Source organism: Leucoraja erinacea, chromosome 10 (genome assembly GCF_028641065.1).
Source record: "Leucoraja erinacea ecotype New England chromosome 10, Leri_hhj_1, whole genome shotgun sequence".
NCBI classification, from domain to species: Eukaryota; Metazoa; Chordata; class Chondrichthyes; order Rajiformes; family Rajidae; genus Leucoraja; species Leucoraja erinaceus.
This window is the reverse complement of record NC_073386.1, coordinates 30,455,072-30,471,125: the sequence shown is the minus strand read 5'-3', so window position 1 is coordinate 30,471,125 and position 16,054 is coordinate 30,455,072. Positions and strand designations below refer to the sequence as shown.

The window sequence follows — 16,054 nt, the reverse complement described above, 5'->3', positions numbered from 1 at the left end:
CTCCCCCTTCCCCCTAGTCACTGCAGGGACAGTGTCCCACTAGTCCTTATCTTTCACCCCATTAGCCGTCGCATACAACACATAATCCTCTGACATTTACGCCACCTCCAACAGGATCCCACCACTAACCACATCTTCCCATCTCCACCCCTTTACGCTTTCTGCAGAGACTGTTTTCTCCGCAAATCCCTTCCCATCCAAACTATCCACTCCCCAGGTGCTTTTTCTTGCAACCGCAGCAGATGTAAACACCTGTCTCTATACCTCCTTCCTCAACTCCGTCCAAGGACCCCGACAATCCTTTCAGGTTCACTTTCACCTCCTCCAACCTCATCTACTCTATCTGCTGTTCCAGGTGTGGACTATATATGGCGAGACCAAGCACAGGCTTGGCTATCGTTTCGCTGAACACCTCTGCTCAGTCTGCATAGAACTACGTGAGCTTCTGTTTGCTAAATTCTTTAACACCCCCTCCGATTCCTTACTCCAGCACTTTGTGAATTTGTGAATACAGACAGCACCCGTAATCAGGATTGCACCCTGGTCTCTGGCTCTGTGACTATACCACACCGCCACTGTACTGCACCACAATGTGTCCTTTTATGTATTAACCATCATCTGCAGTTCTTTGTTTCAACTGCATATAATGATAATACCTTACTCGATTATAACAGACAATCGGCAATAACGGACAGATTCTCCCCCGCCCCATGGTTTGTTATAACTGATGATGGTTTTACTGTATTCGGATACTGATGCCTTAGAGAGGTGATATGAGTGTTGATCATTGGCTAAAGGGGGATCCCCTTCTCAGTTCTCATTCTTCATATGCATCCTATTGAAGAGACCAAGGATCAGTACAGCATAGAAAGGATAGATTGTTGTTGATGATTAATAGCAGCATGCAGCAAGTGTTTTTCTCATTGTATGTGACTGCTTGATGAAAAAGGAATTGGCCAGATAAAGTCTGCCAAAATACCTGCTATGTATTATACATGCTCCATGTTCTACAAACTTTCATGACCTCCTTAAAGGTTGAAGCTGACCCTCTCCTGAAACTAGTTTTCTCCTGGTCATGGTGAACTAACTTTGACAGAAAGAAAATGAAGAAAGAAGGAGAGAATGTTGATGAGTCACAGCTGTAAAAGAAGCACAGTTTTGCTTGGCAGCTTTAAATAGCATACTGGGAAATCAAGGTCAACTGCAACTAAATGGCATAATGTAAAATGCAAAAAATTGTAATGTTTACCAATTACTAATGGCTAAAGCAGAATTTGGTTAGGGCTAGATTCAGAACGGTAATTGTGTGTGAATCGAAAAAGGAGAGCTATTATATTTTTTCAGTGGTGGAGAAGATTATGATACCTGGAGGGCAGGATTAAGTGAAAGGAAGTTCAAAAAGGTATATAATGGTTCATGGTAACACAGGGAAACAAAGACAATAAGCTCATTTTGCACTGCTACTTGGCATGCTGCCTTGTTGATTGTGGGAGGTTAGTAGAGCCCTCTATGTCTGGATAAGATATCAGGAGGTGCCAGCTGAATTATTTGTCTTTTTTATGTTTAAGTCCTTAATGAATAAAGCCATAGTTCCTGCCAATGTAAAGTTTAAATAAAGTGATTAGCCAAGCAACCAGTATTGATCTCTCGCCATCATTTTCATTGTTAAATGATATGATTAAGAAACTGTCATCTTCATTTTTTTCCACATTATACATTTTTTTTTCGTAACTGCTAATTTTGCAATTAAGTCATTTGATATCAAGTTAGTTAGATTTTTGAGCAATGCAATCTTTATTCTATCTGCCTTACTGTCCCTCTTTTTCCCCATTCTCCACCTTCTGTCAAACATGCAACTAAAAAGTTTATCTTTCTTTTCATATCACGACCGGACGTTTCTGCCTGCAATCCCTCTGTTCTCTTTTGTTTTCATTTGTATATTCAATAGACAATAGACAATAGGTGTAGGAATAGGCCATTCGGCCCTTCGTGTCAGCACCGCCATTCAATGTGATCATGGCTGATCATCCCCAATCAGTACCCCGTTACTGCCTTCTCCCCATATCCCCTGACCCCGCTGTCTATATTCTGGCTTGCTGTGCAGTTTCCTTTTGCCAGACAATACAACATTACTTTGACTTCACCACATAGGTACACATTACACAGACAAAGTAGCAAAATACAAGTGCTGGAGGAACTCAGTGGGTCAGGCAGCATCTGTGAAGGGAATGGACACACGTGTGTTCTCCTGTGTTATGGGCATTGAGCCACACCATACATCTAATTTCAGAAAGTGCCTCAGGCTCCCGTGACTGGGTATGTATTGGCCACTAAGCTAATTAAGGTTTCCAAAAATGTTATTAGATCTTGACTATAAAAATGATGCAGCATCTGAAATGCAATCTAATATTTGATTCACTTAGCCATTGTTTCCGAAAGCTGTCTTTCCGCAATGCATCACATTCACAAAGAAAAGAGCCAAGTGTTCTTCTTGTTCCTTCAACATGACTTGCCCAAAGGTTTTGAAGAGTGGAGCCGGATCTGCACCTGTAGTTGGTGCAGGCCTGTGCATCTCTTGAAATATTTAGGATTCCTATAACTAGTTTCCCGCCTGCTTCTCAGCTTTCTATTCTGCTTTAGGTAGAGGATGGTGTGTCCCAGTGAAAAGCAAGCACCAGGCATGGAAGGATATTAGGAATCTCAACCCTCAGAGTTTGATCCATTCAGTTTATTCTGCTTGTGGCAGTTCTTTGAAACAGCTATCCCTGAAGATTGTATAATACATTGCATTTATCGTCAACGGGAATTAGAAGGACAAATATGCCAGGAGAACAGGCAGCTACAGGCCTAACAGAGTAGGTATAGTAGGGGATTTAAACTTATTTCACAATCTTTCTCTATAACTCAGGTTCCTCAGGTCCTGGCAACATCCTTGTAAATCTTCTCTGCACTCTTTCCTGCTTAACAACATCTTTCCTATAACAGGGTGACTAAAACTGAAAACTTTACCCAATCTGTGGCCTTACCAGCACCTTGTACAGCTGTAACATATCATCCCAACTTCTACTCAAAACCCTGACTGATGAAGGCCAATGTGCCAAAAGCATTCTTAACCACATTATCTATCTGTGACACCACTTTAAAGGAACCATGTACCCGTAAAAATTGCTAGTTTCTAAGCTTCCCCCCAGTCTAGTTTCAGTAAAAACACTGAATCAAGCACTTGAAACAACAACATTTTATTTTAACAAAAGCACATTACAGTTCAACTACTGTACCTATCCACAGCAGGTTCGATCCTCATATCTGCCTGTTCAAGCCTTCTAGGCCTCGCTCAGACAGAGACACTCCAGAAGTTCACGTAGTCAGCGCTCTCCCAGAAGATCGACGCTGGAACTCATGGTAGCAGACTTTTATATGTCCCGGGACCTCGAGGGGCCAAACCACATTGGGCTGGTCTCTTAATAATCCAATGACAGATATCGATTAACCCCATACATAACAGACAGTTCCTTAACCCAATAATACAGTAGCGTAATACATTATATTCAAACTGGACTTTGCAAGGTAGCCAACTTAGAAACATTTACCCTGATCTACCAGAAACCCAGACAAGGCTCAAAGCCTCATCCAATCAACGCTCGGCAAAGTCAAACTATGCACCATCATTTACAATTATTTACAAGGTGTATGTCTGGTTTGCAGCCGTCAAATCCATTCTATGCATTTTGCATCTAATTGACAGGGTTTGCAGATGTTCTCATTCTTTGCTTGCAAATTGTATTTAAGCACCAGACACACTGGCACCTCTTCGCAGCTTGTCCCAGATCTGCACAGAGCAACTCCAAATAGACCAAATCTCCCAGCAACCCTGAAGCTTTTACCCCATTTTGAAGTCCAAGCCTTTCCAATTTAGCCAGGACATTCCTTCCTTTTTTATCATAATGATAACCCATCATTAATGGTAACCAAAATGGCTCAATAATCAGCTAACCAGATATACGTAAGTGTGCTTTACATTTTCCATTTATCAGCAACACAAGATGATGATGTTTCTTCCCAGAATCTTGTCAAGTGTCCCGAGTTTTCATGGGCATAACTTCACAAGTTCTGTCTGAGGAGTCTTCACCTCCCGAGTTTTCGTGGGCACGAATTCCCTCCATCTATGTTAGTGCCCAGTCTTCCATCACCTTCCACAGTCGAACCTAACCTAGAAAATCCTGAAAAACTTGGGACCAAGCAAGTTACCTTCATGCACTCATGCTTCCCCGTACATCCGCTATTGTTCTGCAATACTATCCCTATTCAAACCTATTATATTACCCTGTTCCTATTCTGTTCCCTAATATACTCTTTATTGTTTTAGGATTTACACTAATTAGCCTTCTTCATATCACACGGTTATAATATGTATATCTGATGACGGGTAATCATATAAATTTCAGCTGGGTTCGGTCCAGATTCCCCTACAGACGTGACTTTAATTTGAAGCAAACCATGATAAATGTTCCAATTTAACCAAATTCAGTCTCAGCCTTCAATTTACTATTTCAAATTTCAATGCCCGTTTCATCTTTCTCATTCCACAGCATTGTAGCCAATAATACAATTCCCTTCCAATTCCTGTTGAATTCCCAGCTGTTCAAATTTAAACAATCAATTTCCTTTGCTATTAATTTTATCCTAAATCCAATCAAGAATGCCAAATCCAGGGATAATTTCTTTCCACCTTGATAATAGAAGCCTCTTTACCATCAAGGGTTAAACAATACAAATGCATCGGGCAAATATGCATCGGCTCTGCTATTCTCAATACCTATTCAAGTTTTTCCTTCTAATTTACTAATCAAATCAAACTCTCGAATCAAACTAAAATTGCCCACTTGAATTCTTGAACGGACTGGAGTATTCTGGCCAATCTAAACTCTGTCCGTCCAAGCCCAGTACCTTCTCGAGGATCTTCGTCTGTCACTTCAGGGAGAGACTCAGATACCTACACACAGACACTCCTTTCTGCTGGATACTGAGGATCCAGTGCCTATCCGCTTCGCGCTGTGAGTTATCAATGCCATTTTTCAGAGAGCACCTTTTTAATTTGCGCTCCTGGCAACGATCCAATCGAAGGCAAGATCTGTATTTTAATACCCCACCAATTTGGATACCAAGTCTAACCCTGGGCAACCCCTCACCCGATGAAGCGTGTTTGGCTCTCGTTAAAGCAGCTGCAGTCTGCCAACTACGACCAAAGTTTTATGGGCTCTAACCCAAGAAAGGGCCTCTAACCCCACCCTGGTTTTATGGCCCTCCAACCCAAAGGCATGCTAACCAACTCCAGGAAAACATAAAATGGGCACGGATGGTGATTAAACCCAGCAAATCCTGCAGTATTTCCATCATGAAAGGCCGATTTACTGACGAAAGGTTCCGCATCAATAATGAGACAATACCAAATGTCCTGGAAAAGCCTGTCAAAAGCCTCGGGCGATGGTACACCGCATACCTCAAGGATGCAGGTGGACCAACTCAGGCAGGATACAATCAGTGGCCTCAAGCAAATCAACAACACTGCTCTCCCAGAGAAGATGAAGCTTTGGTGCCTTCATTTCGGTCTACTGCCCCGACTCATGTCACACCATCATCCACCGGGGGCCCCAGTACGCCTCGTCACTGCAGTTAGGCTGCTGGATCATGGGAGAAGAACAGAGGGAAGAGATAAAGACTTTGCCTTCCATCACAGTGTGGAGGTGTTGGAGATTCACTGTGATGGATGTTTATGTAAACTGTGTTAAGTGTGGGTCTTGGGTTTTTTTGTAATGTAAAAAACTGTAGAAATGAAATTTCGGTCAAACCTAGGTTTGAATGACAATAAATAGCATTCCATTCAATGTGGCCAATTACCATCTACGAGGTCACTTTATCCCATGTCAACCAGCTGGAGAGACTGGTGAACTCACAAGTGAGGATGTGGCTTTGGCTACCGAGATACCTCAGCAGCATAGGGCTCCATGGGAATGGAGCCCTCTCACTGCCAGTCTTAACCCTGGTGGAGGAATACAAATGTGCCAAAGTGAGGCTGGACATGACACTAACAGAATCCCCGGACCCAATAATAAGAGGTATCGCTCCAACCCTAGCAACAGGGAAGAAATGGACTCCAGCAGCAGTGGTACTGGATGCAAAATCCCCCCTCCAACACCAGGACATAGTGGGCCATGTCCAACAAGGCCGAGGGGGCTTTGGCCTGAGAGCAATGAAACCTACCTGGCAAAAGGCTACTCCAGCTGAACATCAGTCCATGGTGGTGGAGGAGGTGCGCCACCAGGAAGAAGCAGCCAGGTGTGCCAAAGCCATATCCCAAGCCAAACAAGGCCGCTGAATGACGTGGGATGGCGTTGAGAGGAGGAAGGTCACATGGAACTCAAGTGCAAGAGAGTTACCACCAACGCCATGCCTATCAATGCCCAGATAACATTCCCGCAAATACCATCCTTCATCCGGGAAGGAGAGAAACGGAGTACTAACCCCTCGCCTCTCAACTCATGCCCATTGAACGCAGCCAGGGACTGGGAAATGCGTGTTGACCTAGGCCAGAGGCTTTCGTTCCCAGTTGAAATCGCAGTTACCAACCTGCGACGAGACCTCGTTCTCTGGTCCAACTCCTGTCAGCGTGTTTTCATCATTGAGCTGACGGTCCCTTTGGAGGAGGCTGTGGACGAGGCTTTTGAAAGGAAAAAGCTTCGATATTCAAATCTTGCAGCAGAGGCAGAGGGGAGAGGTCGGAGGGTAAGAGTGTGTCCAGTGGAGGTGGGGTGCAGGGGCTTTGTAGCCAGTTCCACCGCAAGGCTCCTTAGGTAATTAGGAGTCAAAGGGCAGGCACAAAGGAGGGCAATAAAAGAACCTGCCAATGCTTGGCTGTGGCTGAAGAAGAAAGATGCTGTCTGGGCTGCCACGTGGCCATCTAAAGGCTAACAATAAGACACACACCCAGGTCTGATCATCCTGCGGTGGGCCTGCCTCGACTGAGGGTGTCTTGTGATTAAAGGCCGAAACACCCAGTGACGTTGAGGTACACAACTGATGATGTGTCTGATTGTTAGCAAATTTACCTAGTGGTCATACCCAAGAATGCCAATTGTAGTGAAATCATAGGGATTGTAACATCCAGTACTAATCAATTTTAAATTATTTTCAAAATACCTTATAAACCTCAATGGATTAATTTGATAACAATTTTTTACCCCTGAGTATGCTTCCATCCTTTCATTCAATTTCCTTGATTAATCGGGGTTTCCTGAACTTACCATCTTTGCTTCTTACTCTAACAGGGGCCTAGTGACTGAACTATTGCTATCTCGCTTTTAAAACGGCTCCCACTTATCAGATGCACTGTTTTCGCCTCTAACAGCTGCTTATCATCTCCTTCTGCCAGGTCCTGACTTACACTTTTCAAATTCCAGTTTAGGACCCGAAGTAGAGGTAGTCCTGGAATATTTTATTCCAGGACTACCTTGAAGCTTAGCATTTTAGACTCACTTGCCCATCTACATTCTCTAAGATCAAATATGTCAAAACTCAGCTTGGTTTAATAGGTGACTTCAATTTAAATTTATATTTATACATTTTCAGTGTGCTCGTGTTTTAATAAGATGCAGTTCCTATATTCTAAATGCAGTATTCAGCTGATCCATGTTATGCAAGCTCTGAATTCCCATTTTATTGGGAACAGTATTATGCTACCATGTAATCTGTATAATTATTATTGGGAACATCAAGCAAAATATGCTTGTTTAACCATGGTATTGGCAGAGAGAGTGGAAACTGTGCAGCATGCTTGAAATGCACTGTCAGTCCTGCAGGGAGGCTTAGGCTTGTCTTTGCATGTGGCTTTTATCAGGTTGTTCGACAAAAGATCTCTTGTAACACCCCTGTCTATTATTTATCATGCACTACAAATTCATTTTCCAATTTAAGCTGCTTAAGCAGTAAACCATATGAAGACTCTGCTCCATGTAATGGGTCAATGGCAACATTGACATAAAAGGAATGCTTTAGCTGCAAATTTACAATTTGCACCGTGGAGCTGTGGTATGCTTCTAGTCGCGGGCGGCGCTGGCGACCCTCGACAAAAGATCCCAGGACTCTGCGATGTTAAAGTCAGCGCTGCCCGCGGCTAGAAGCATCTCCGCCCAACTCAGCCTGTGGACTCGGTAGTCGCGGACTCCAGTAGGAAGCAGCCGATTCGGACACTCCAAGCCACTGAGTGTGTTCTTCCGTTCCGACGCCAGAGCTCCGATCATCCCGGCGAGAGGGCCTGAACATCGGGCTGTCTGTAGCGGCGACTACGGAGGGCTCAAAGGCCCCGACCACGGGTGAACAAAGAGGAAGATGAATGAACTTTATTGCCTTCCCTCACAGTGGGGAAATGTTGATTCCGCTGTGTGGGGATGTTCATGTTAAATACTATCGTGTATTGTGTTCTTTTTATTCGTATGTCTGTATGATAACTCAAATGTCACTGAACCAATTGGTGCATGTGATAATAAATGTAACTTGAACTTGATATCATTAAGATGGAAAGAGTGCAAAAAAAATTCACGAGTATGTTCTTAGGACTGAATTACTTGAGTTATAAGCAGAGACTGGATAAGCAGGGACTTTTTTACTGGAGCATGGGAGGTTGAAATATAACTTTATGGAAGTATATAAGAGATGGAGATAATGTGAAAGGTCATAGTGATTTTCCAAGGGCAGGGGTGTCCTGAACTAGATAGCATAGGTGTAGGATGAGAGGGGAAAGATTTAAAAGGGACGTGAGGGACAACTTTTTCACACAGTGGGTACATGAAACAAACTGCTGGAAGAAGCTGTAGAGGTAGGAGTAATTACAATGCTTAAAATACATTTAGACAGGTACATGGATGGTAAATGTTTAGAGGAATACAGGTCAATTACAGTTAGATAGTGGTAGCTCAGGTAGATGTTTTGATCAGCAAGGACTAGTTGGCCGAATGACCTCTTTGTGAGTTGTTTCACTCTATGACTGAGAACAGATATCATGGCGAGGAATAAGACTGAAGAATGTTGTAAGTGATCAAGGTCAATAACTCATCAACTGTAGGTTAGCTTAAGTGATCAAGGTACCATATCTCACCAACTGTAGGTTAGCTAAAGACACTGTTCAATTTACTACACTCTAAGCACTCACCTACCAATGAATCCAGATTGATACTTAACATTTCTATGCTGCACCGCACACTCACATACTGTACTTAGCACTATGGGAAGCTCACACCCACATCACACAGGTTGTTTGCATTGGCAGTTTTCCCACCAAGACATCTTGTAAACAGATTGTTTAGCACTCAACAAACAGTTCCCTCTATTTTGCAGGGCACAAGCAAAGGCAGCTGGAGCTGATTCCTAGGGTCACTTGCACTTGCGTGTCTTAAACCTTTTGAAGGCAGGGTGCTGGCTATGTTAGGGTTGGAAATTGCTCCACACTAACAAATTAAACTATAAAAGATGACATTGTCATCAAATTAAATCCTCCTTCTCACATCCTAAACCACCTCAGCCCACACACTCTGCTGATTTACAAGCCCCAGATTGTGTCATTAAGCACCTCCTACTTCTCCCTGCTGGCTTCTCCATCTTTAAATCCCGCCCCTGTTTTTCATCTTAGATACAACCTATTTGTCCTTTGTTTATTTTCCAAATCACTTGTAAACTAAGAGGAATAACTGCTGATGTAGCTACGTTGTGAGCAACTTGTTAAAGCAAAAAGTTTAAAATCCACATCAGCATCTGCCATATTATTCCTTTGGGATCTTTGTAACTTAAAAAAACACTAGAAACCACCAAACACTTACATAATATTTACACCAGCAGGAGAAAATTCAGCACCAAAGGATTTTGCATACAAAAGCAAGGAAGTCTTTAGCAATTATACAGTGCCTCAGTGAGACAACTAGAATACTGCAATCTTTTCAATCTCTGTGTCAAACAAAATACAAATGTATCTAATTTTCACTCTAGAATCCTGGAGTGATTGGATTGTACCTTGAGGAGAGAGTGAGAAAGACTAGCAAATATACACTAGAGTTTAAAAAGGAACGACAATCTCATAGAGATATAAAAGATTCTGAGTGGGATATGTTCTGAGAGAGAGAGTGAATCTGGAGTTAAGAACCGTAACGCTCGGATAAAGGGATTGCAACTTAGGACTGGGATGAGGATGAAGTTTGCTGCTTGAAGGACTATACATTTTTGAAACTCTATACCATGGTGTGCCTTAGGCACTAAGTCTTTTGAGTACATTCAAGGCTGAGATCAATAGATATTTTTGACTCAGAAAATCAAAACGCAAGGGTATCAGGCAGGAAGGTAAAGTTGACGTAGAGGAGCAGCCATAATTTCATTCAATAGACCTGGCTCTTCTCCTGTTCTTATGCACTTAATCGTTAAGTTGCAGACGAAACCTTTAATAAAATCGGAAATTACTGGAGATGCGCAACAGATGAAGTAGAGAAACAGGTGAACATTTCAGAACCGTGACCCTTCATCAGTATTGGAAAAAATTGACTGAAAAATACATGTTTTAGTTGCCTGGAGGGGGAAGAATTGGAGTGAACGAAGGGACTATCTTTGACAAGGGATCAAGGTTATCCAAGTGATACAACTCACAATTATTTTCAATGCTATCTGGTTTGTCATTGCTGATCTACCTGTGGGAACGTATGTGGAGGGAGTTTAATGAGGGTGGCTCTGGAGAAAAAAAACAATAACATAGTGCGAGCACTGTAAGACACAGATTTTAGTACAGGCGTCAGAGGTTATGGGGAGAAGGCAGAAGAATGGGGTTAGGAAGGAGAGATAGATCAGCCATGATTGAATGGTGGAATAGACTTGATGGGCCGATTGGCCTAATTCTACTCCTATTCCTTATGACCTTATGAGAACAAAGCAGTTGGTGAAAATAAAGATTTGGTATTATTTGTAGAGAAAGAAAAATTGAATTAATGTTACAATGGATGACCTTACATCAGAATTAACCAGTCTGGCACATACAGAAAAGTCTGCTTATCTGAATTTGGTGAATTTAATATTGAAATTTTGAAACCCAAAATCATTAGGTGCCTAGATGGAAGATGAGGGGATGCTCCATAATTTTATGTTGTTGTTTTGTTGGAACAATGTAGGTAGCCAAAGAGATGGATCAGAGCGGGTTGTGAATTATAGCTTAAAGAAAGCGGATTCAGGGGATATGGGGAGAAGGCAGGAACATGGTGCTGATTGGGGATGATCAGCCATGATCACATTGAATGGCAATGCTGGCTTGAAGGGCCAAATGGCCTACTCCTGCACCTATTGTCTATTGAAGTCCTCCTCTATTGATTTCAATGGGGAAAGACGGCAAGATATTAAGATATCAGTACTTCAACAATATTTTAATTTATTTAATATTTATAAATATTTGTTGTACTATTAAGTATCAAATATTTTAGTTTTATATTTCCTAACATTTCAGTATTCTGAATGCCAGAAACATCCAGAATCTCTGATTCTCATTCAACAGACAGCCTTGTTAGAAGGCAAGGCTTCTTAAACTGGTTGTCCAATGATTTATTTTCAAAAATTTCACAGCTGAGAATTTTCTCAAAGGTTAGTAAATGGTGGGTAAGCCTTGAACTAATATGAATAAATTAATGTAATATTACAAATGTACATTAAGGCTGAGGATTAATACATGGCATAGTATATTTAACTGCACTCTGATGTTGCATTGCATTTAACATCAACCTTAAAATATTTTATTTAGGTATGCCGATTGTCCTTGCCGAGGAGGTGGAGTCAGTTTTAGTGGGTGCTGCGGTTTTGGGAGCGTATGCCTCTGGTGACTTTAAATCTATACAGGTATGGTTTGATAGGAACGGTTTCTTTTTTGTTTATTGTTGAACGTATTTCTGTTGTGGTTCTTTTTTTTTTTTTTTAATTTTTTTTTATTAGCAGTACAGTAAATCACATTAATACATCGCATATATCTTATTACATTATTTTGTACCACTTCATTTTTTGAGCTTTAATAAAGATAGAAATAAAAAAAGTAAGAAAAGTAAGCAAGAATCGTGAAGGTGCAGGAAAGTATTGGGAAAAGAGAACCTGTTGTGGTTCTATCTGCATCATATTCACAACTATTCAACACCTCACAAATTGTCAGCTTTTCATGCTTTGGTTTTCATTGCTGAACAGAGGACATGTTGACATTGAACTGTTTTTACCTGCCATTCTCATTGTTTCTTCTTTATGATCATTCATTAATGTTGTGAGAAAGGCATGCCCAGGGGATGATTGCATCCCAGTGAACTGTACATAAAATGGGAGGGGAGTGTGATGGGTTACTTTGCAGTTGCATACACATTACATTTCCAATCTCAATACTGCAGCTAGGTGCCAGTTGGAGTTAATGTTCTCCTAAAGGGAAGCCTGCAAGTCTAGCCAGCCTGGGTTATTCTAGTGCATTACCCAGCAGGCAGTGACACAGCAAAATACTTAACACGTGTCTGACGTACCACGGCACAATTAGGAAAGGGCTTACCCGGCAAAGGAAAGAAAAATACAATGTTAAAAATAGAAACATTTTGAAAATATTACAAAAACAAGGTGTTGGAACATTTTTTATAGTTTTGACTTGCCAGAAAAATGATTACTTCTTTTAAAGATGCAGAAAGGAATATTAGAGTGTGATGTTTTCCAAAAGCCAGAAAGAACATAAATCCCTTGTGCTTTAGCTGTTTACTGATACCTGACACCAGCTGACATCTGTTGCCCTTTTCTTCTGGCGAGTGCTTATGGCATTTAACATTTACACATGTCCATAGTGCAGAAGTGCATTGATATAAAATCTAAAAGATTGTTATCATAAATGTAGCTGTTACAGACTGCCAGACTTAGCATGGTGTGCAAATGCCACAGTTCATACCATGCCTGCTCACTGACTATCAAAAACAAAGAGTGCAATGTGATCTAGCGCCTGCCTTTACTGTGAAATACGAGCTCTTTGAAGATCCTGGTAACCTATATAGGTTATAATTTCATTTATATTCTGAGAAATTCTGCTTTTTTTTAACAGGTTTCAATTAATTTCCCTAAAACTTGAAAATAATTTGTTTTACAGCTGCTGCATAATTCAAAATATGCATAAATAATGCTATTTTTGAATATGCAGGTGTACAACAGGTAGAACAAGAAAGCCAGGAATGGTGATATATTTTCAGAATTCTCTTTTCTTCTGAAAGTATGATTTTGGATAGTTTCAAAATCATTCCACACCTCCACAACGACCCTAGTGATGTTTGTATGTGAACCTGGGCAATAGATTGTTGGTTAAGTATTTTTATCCAGCTCTTTCCATGTGAAAGTTCATGGGGTTGGAAGAGGTGTTTCAACGTGATTCAAAAATGGGAACTGACTTTTCCATCTATAACCAACATTGTCAAAGCCAATTACAGCCTGAGAACTAAATTTAAATATTAAAGCATTATTTAATCGAGTGAAATACAAGCACCCCAACTAGTAAATATAATGTATCCTTTTTGTATAATTTTCATAGAAAATATTTATGAAAGAAGAAAATCCACTGTAACTGTGTTGCAACTGGACGACACTGTGTGTGATCTGGCAAGAATGTAGATAGCACTGCTATGTTTCTAATACAGCAAAATACAGCTCAAGGTGACACACCTTTGGATATTTTCAATCCTGACACTTAAAGCATTTCTAAATAATATTGGCATCAAGAATATCTATGATTAGTGGTGAATGGCACCTGGTATGAACTAAACACCACATAATAAGTGCAACATATTATTTGGGCGGAACACTAGAGTACTCGTGCTGAAAGCCTTCATCAAAAGAGAACTAAAGCGAGTCTGAGAAAAATAAATCGCAGACTTAACAAAAAACAAACATCCATTGACCTTGTACAATTTTCAGTGCAAACCAATACGTGATAATCTTATTTTCTATTTTTCTAACCTTTCTAATCAAAACAGTGTGGACGATGTCAAATTATTAGAAATTCCAGAAATTATGAGACATGACTATATCTTGGTTTCAGTGCTTGGGACTAGGGAATGTAAATGATAATTTTTGCTAAGGCTGTATTTCTTTGGGCCGTGCTGAGTAGTACATTCTATGATTTAATTGGTAGGTTCTCCAGAGCTCTTGATCTTTCTTGTGTCACTAGAAAGATCATTGTGTAAAAAGGACCATCTGATCAGTTTCATAGAGCATAGATAGATACTTTTTTAATGAGAAAAAACATTGTGAACAGTGACCAGGAGTTAGAATCCTGCCCTAGTTTCCTCCCTTTTACATGGGGTTACATTGAGGAATCTTACCACTGTCCTGACTATACTTCACTAAAATGTCCTGTGGTATTTTGAGGAATCTACAGCCTTATTATTAACATGCATTAATGCGTGTTGCATTTGAATACAGAAATAGACCACAGCAAATGAAGTGCACATCAGTGCAGCTGCCCCACAAGAGCTTTCTCCCACAGCTCTTCAACTCATTGTCAGTGATCCCTCACAAGGAGGATGACCTCTCCCATTTCAGTCTCATTGTAGAACCACAGGCATGTGTTATTTTTTCTTTTTTCCTTTCAATTTTGATGAAAATACTTTTATCTTCCAAACAAATACCCACCTGACAGAGGTGTTAGTGCAATTAGAATCAGCTTTCATACTGGTCTGGTTGAGTTAATACCGAAGATTCACTGCCTCGGTGCTTGTGACATTGGTTTTGGCCATTAGTGCAGTATTCTTCCAATTTAATTTGGAAGCTATTCTGGAGGCAGCATTGGTGGGATCTCTCCAGGATTCTTAGGATATGCTAGAAACATTCACAAGTATAAAAAACTGTAAGTGCACTCTGTCCAATAGTACCCGCTTAGCTGTTGAAGTAAATCAAAGGTCCAGGAATTACTTGACATATTTCCTCATCCTTCAATTCAAGTGATTTTTGACCACAAAGTTGCTGATGTACAGTACATCTTGATAATAATATGCAGAGGACAATAGGATATCTGTCATCTTGGTGAATGACGGTCTCAATGAGATTAAGATATTAAGAGGAACACAGAGGAAAGGTGAAGGAGGAGAAGTCAGTCAAATTAGAACAAGAAATTAAAACAATAGAGTAAATTTGTTTAAATTTAACAATTTAAAGATAAATAATATAGGTTAAAAAAATGAAAAGGTAACAAAATAAAATCCACAACAATAATGCACAACCTAAACAGAATGTGGTTCTATGCTTCTAATTGTTCATTTTCTAAAATTGATAGTTATAAATCATTTATGCTGAAAATAACCAAGCATGGCTGTAGGAAATTTAATGCCTAATGAACATGCATTTTTTTAAAAACGTACGAGGTGAAAAATAATATGCTGTTTGTGTGAATTTGATGACGGTATCATCCAACAAATTCCTCATTACAACTTGCTGACCATTTTATTATGCTGTTCTTGTGGTTCCATTTATCTGGCAGTTTCTAGTACATGATATCATCTATTATTTAGTTGTATTATCTCAGATTGCTGGTGTCTTAATTACAAAATAATTGTCAGAAAATCTAGAGAAATGCCAGCAGTTGTGCAATTCACTCTGTAATTTACAGGAAGGTATGAACATACTGTAGAAGGCCCTAGCCACTTGAAAGGTTCTAAACTCAGATTTTCTGACTGTAATCTGATGTTGGATTCCTTTTGCAGTTCATGGCAGAGCATCAATTTCCTGCAATTTTCCAGCAATTACCCTGGGGAATCTGCATGTGGAACATGTATCAGGTTAAACACGATGCACATTCTTTGACACCATTCATTTTATTGAAGGGGGATACTGCAAGCAAGTTAACTTTTATTTGTTTGTATTAATGTGAATTTTTCCTTACTTTTCATATCTTTCTTAAGATTAAGATTATCAATAAATATCTCTGATTTAGTCATAGAGTGATACAGTGTAGAAACAGGCCCGTCGGCCCAACTTGCCC

At 40.4% G+C, this 16,054-nt stretch overlaps 1 protein-coding gene across 2 annotated transcripts in view; it reads left to right on the top strand.

Moving 5' to 3' along the window:
- fggy (FGGY carbohydrate kinase domain containing) overlaps nt 1-16,054 on the top strand; it is a 165,287-nt gene that overhangs the window by 126,319 nt on the left and 22,914 nt on the right. For both annotated transcript variants that reach the window (XM_055641858.1, XM_055641857.1), the window contains exon 15: nt 11,819-11,913. In XM_055641858.1, the coding sequence (XP_055497833.1) occupies nt 11,819-11,913 (95 nt within the window). The remainder of the gene's footprint in view (nt 1-11,818; nt 11,914-16,054) is intronic.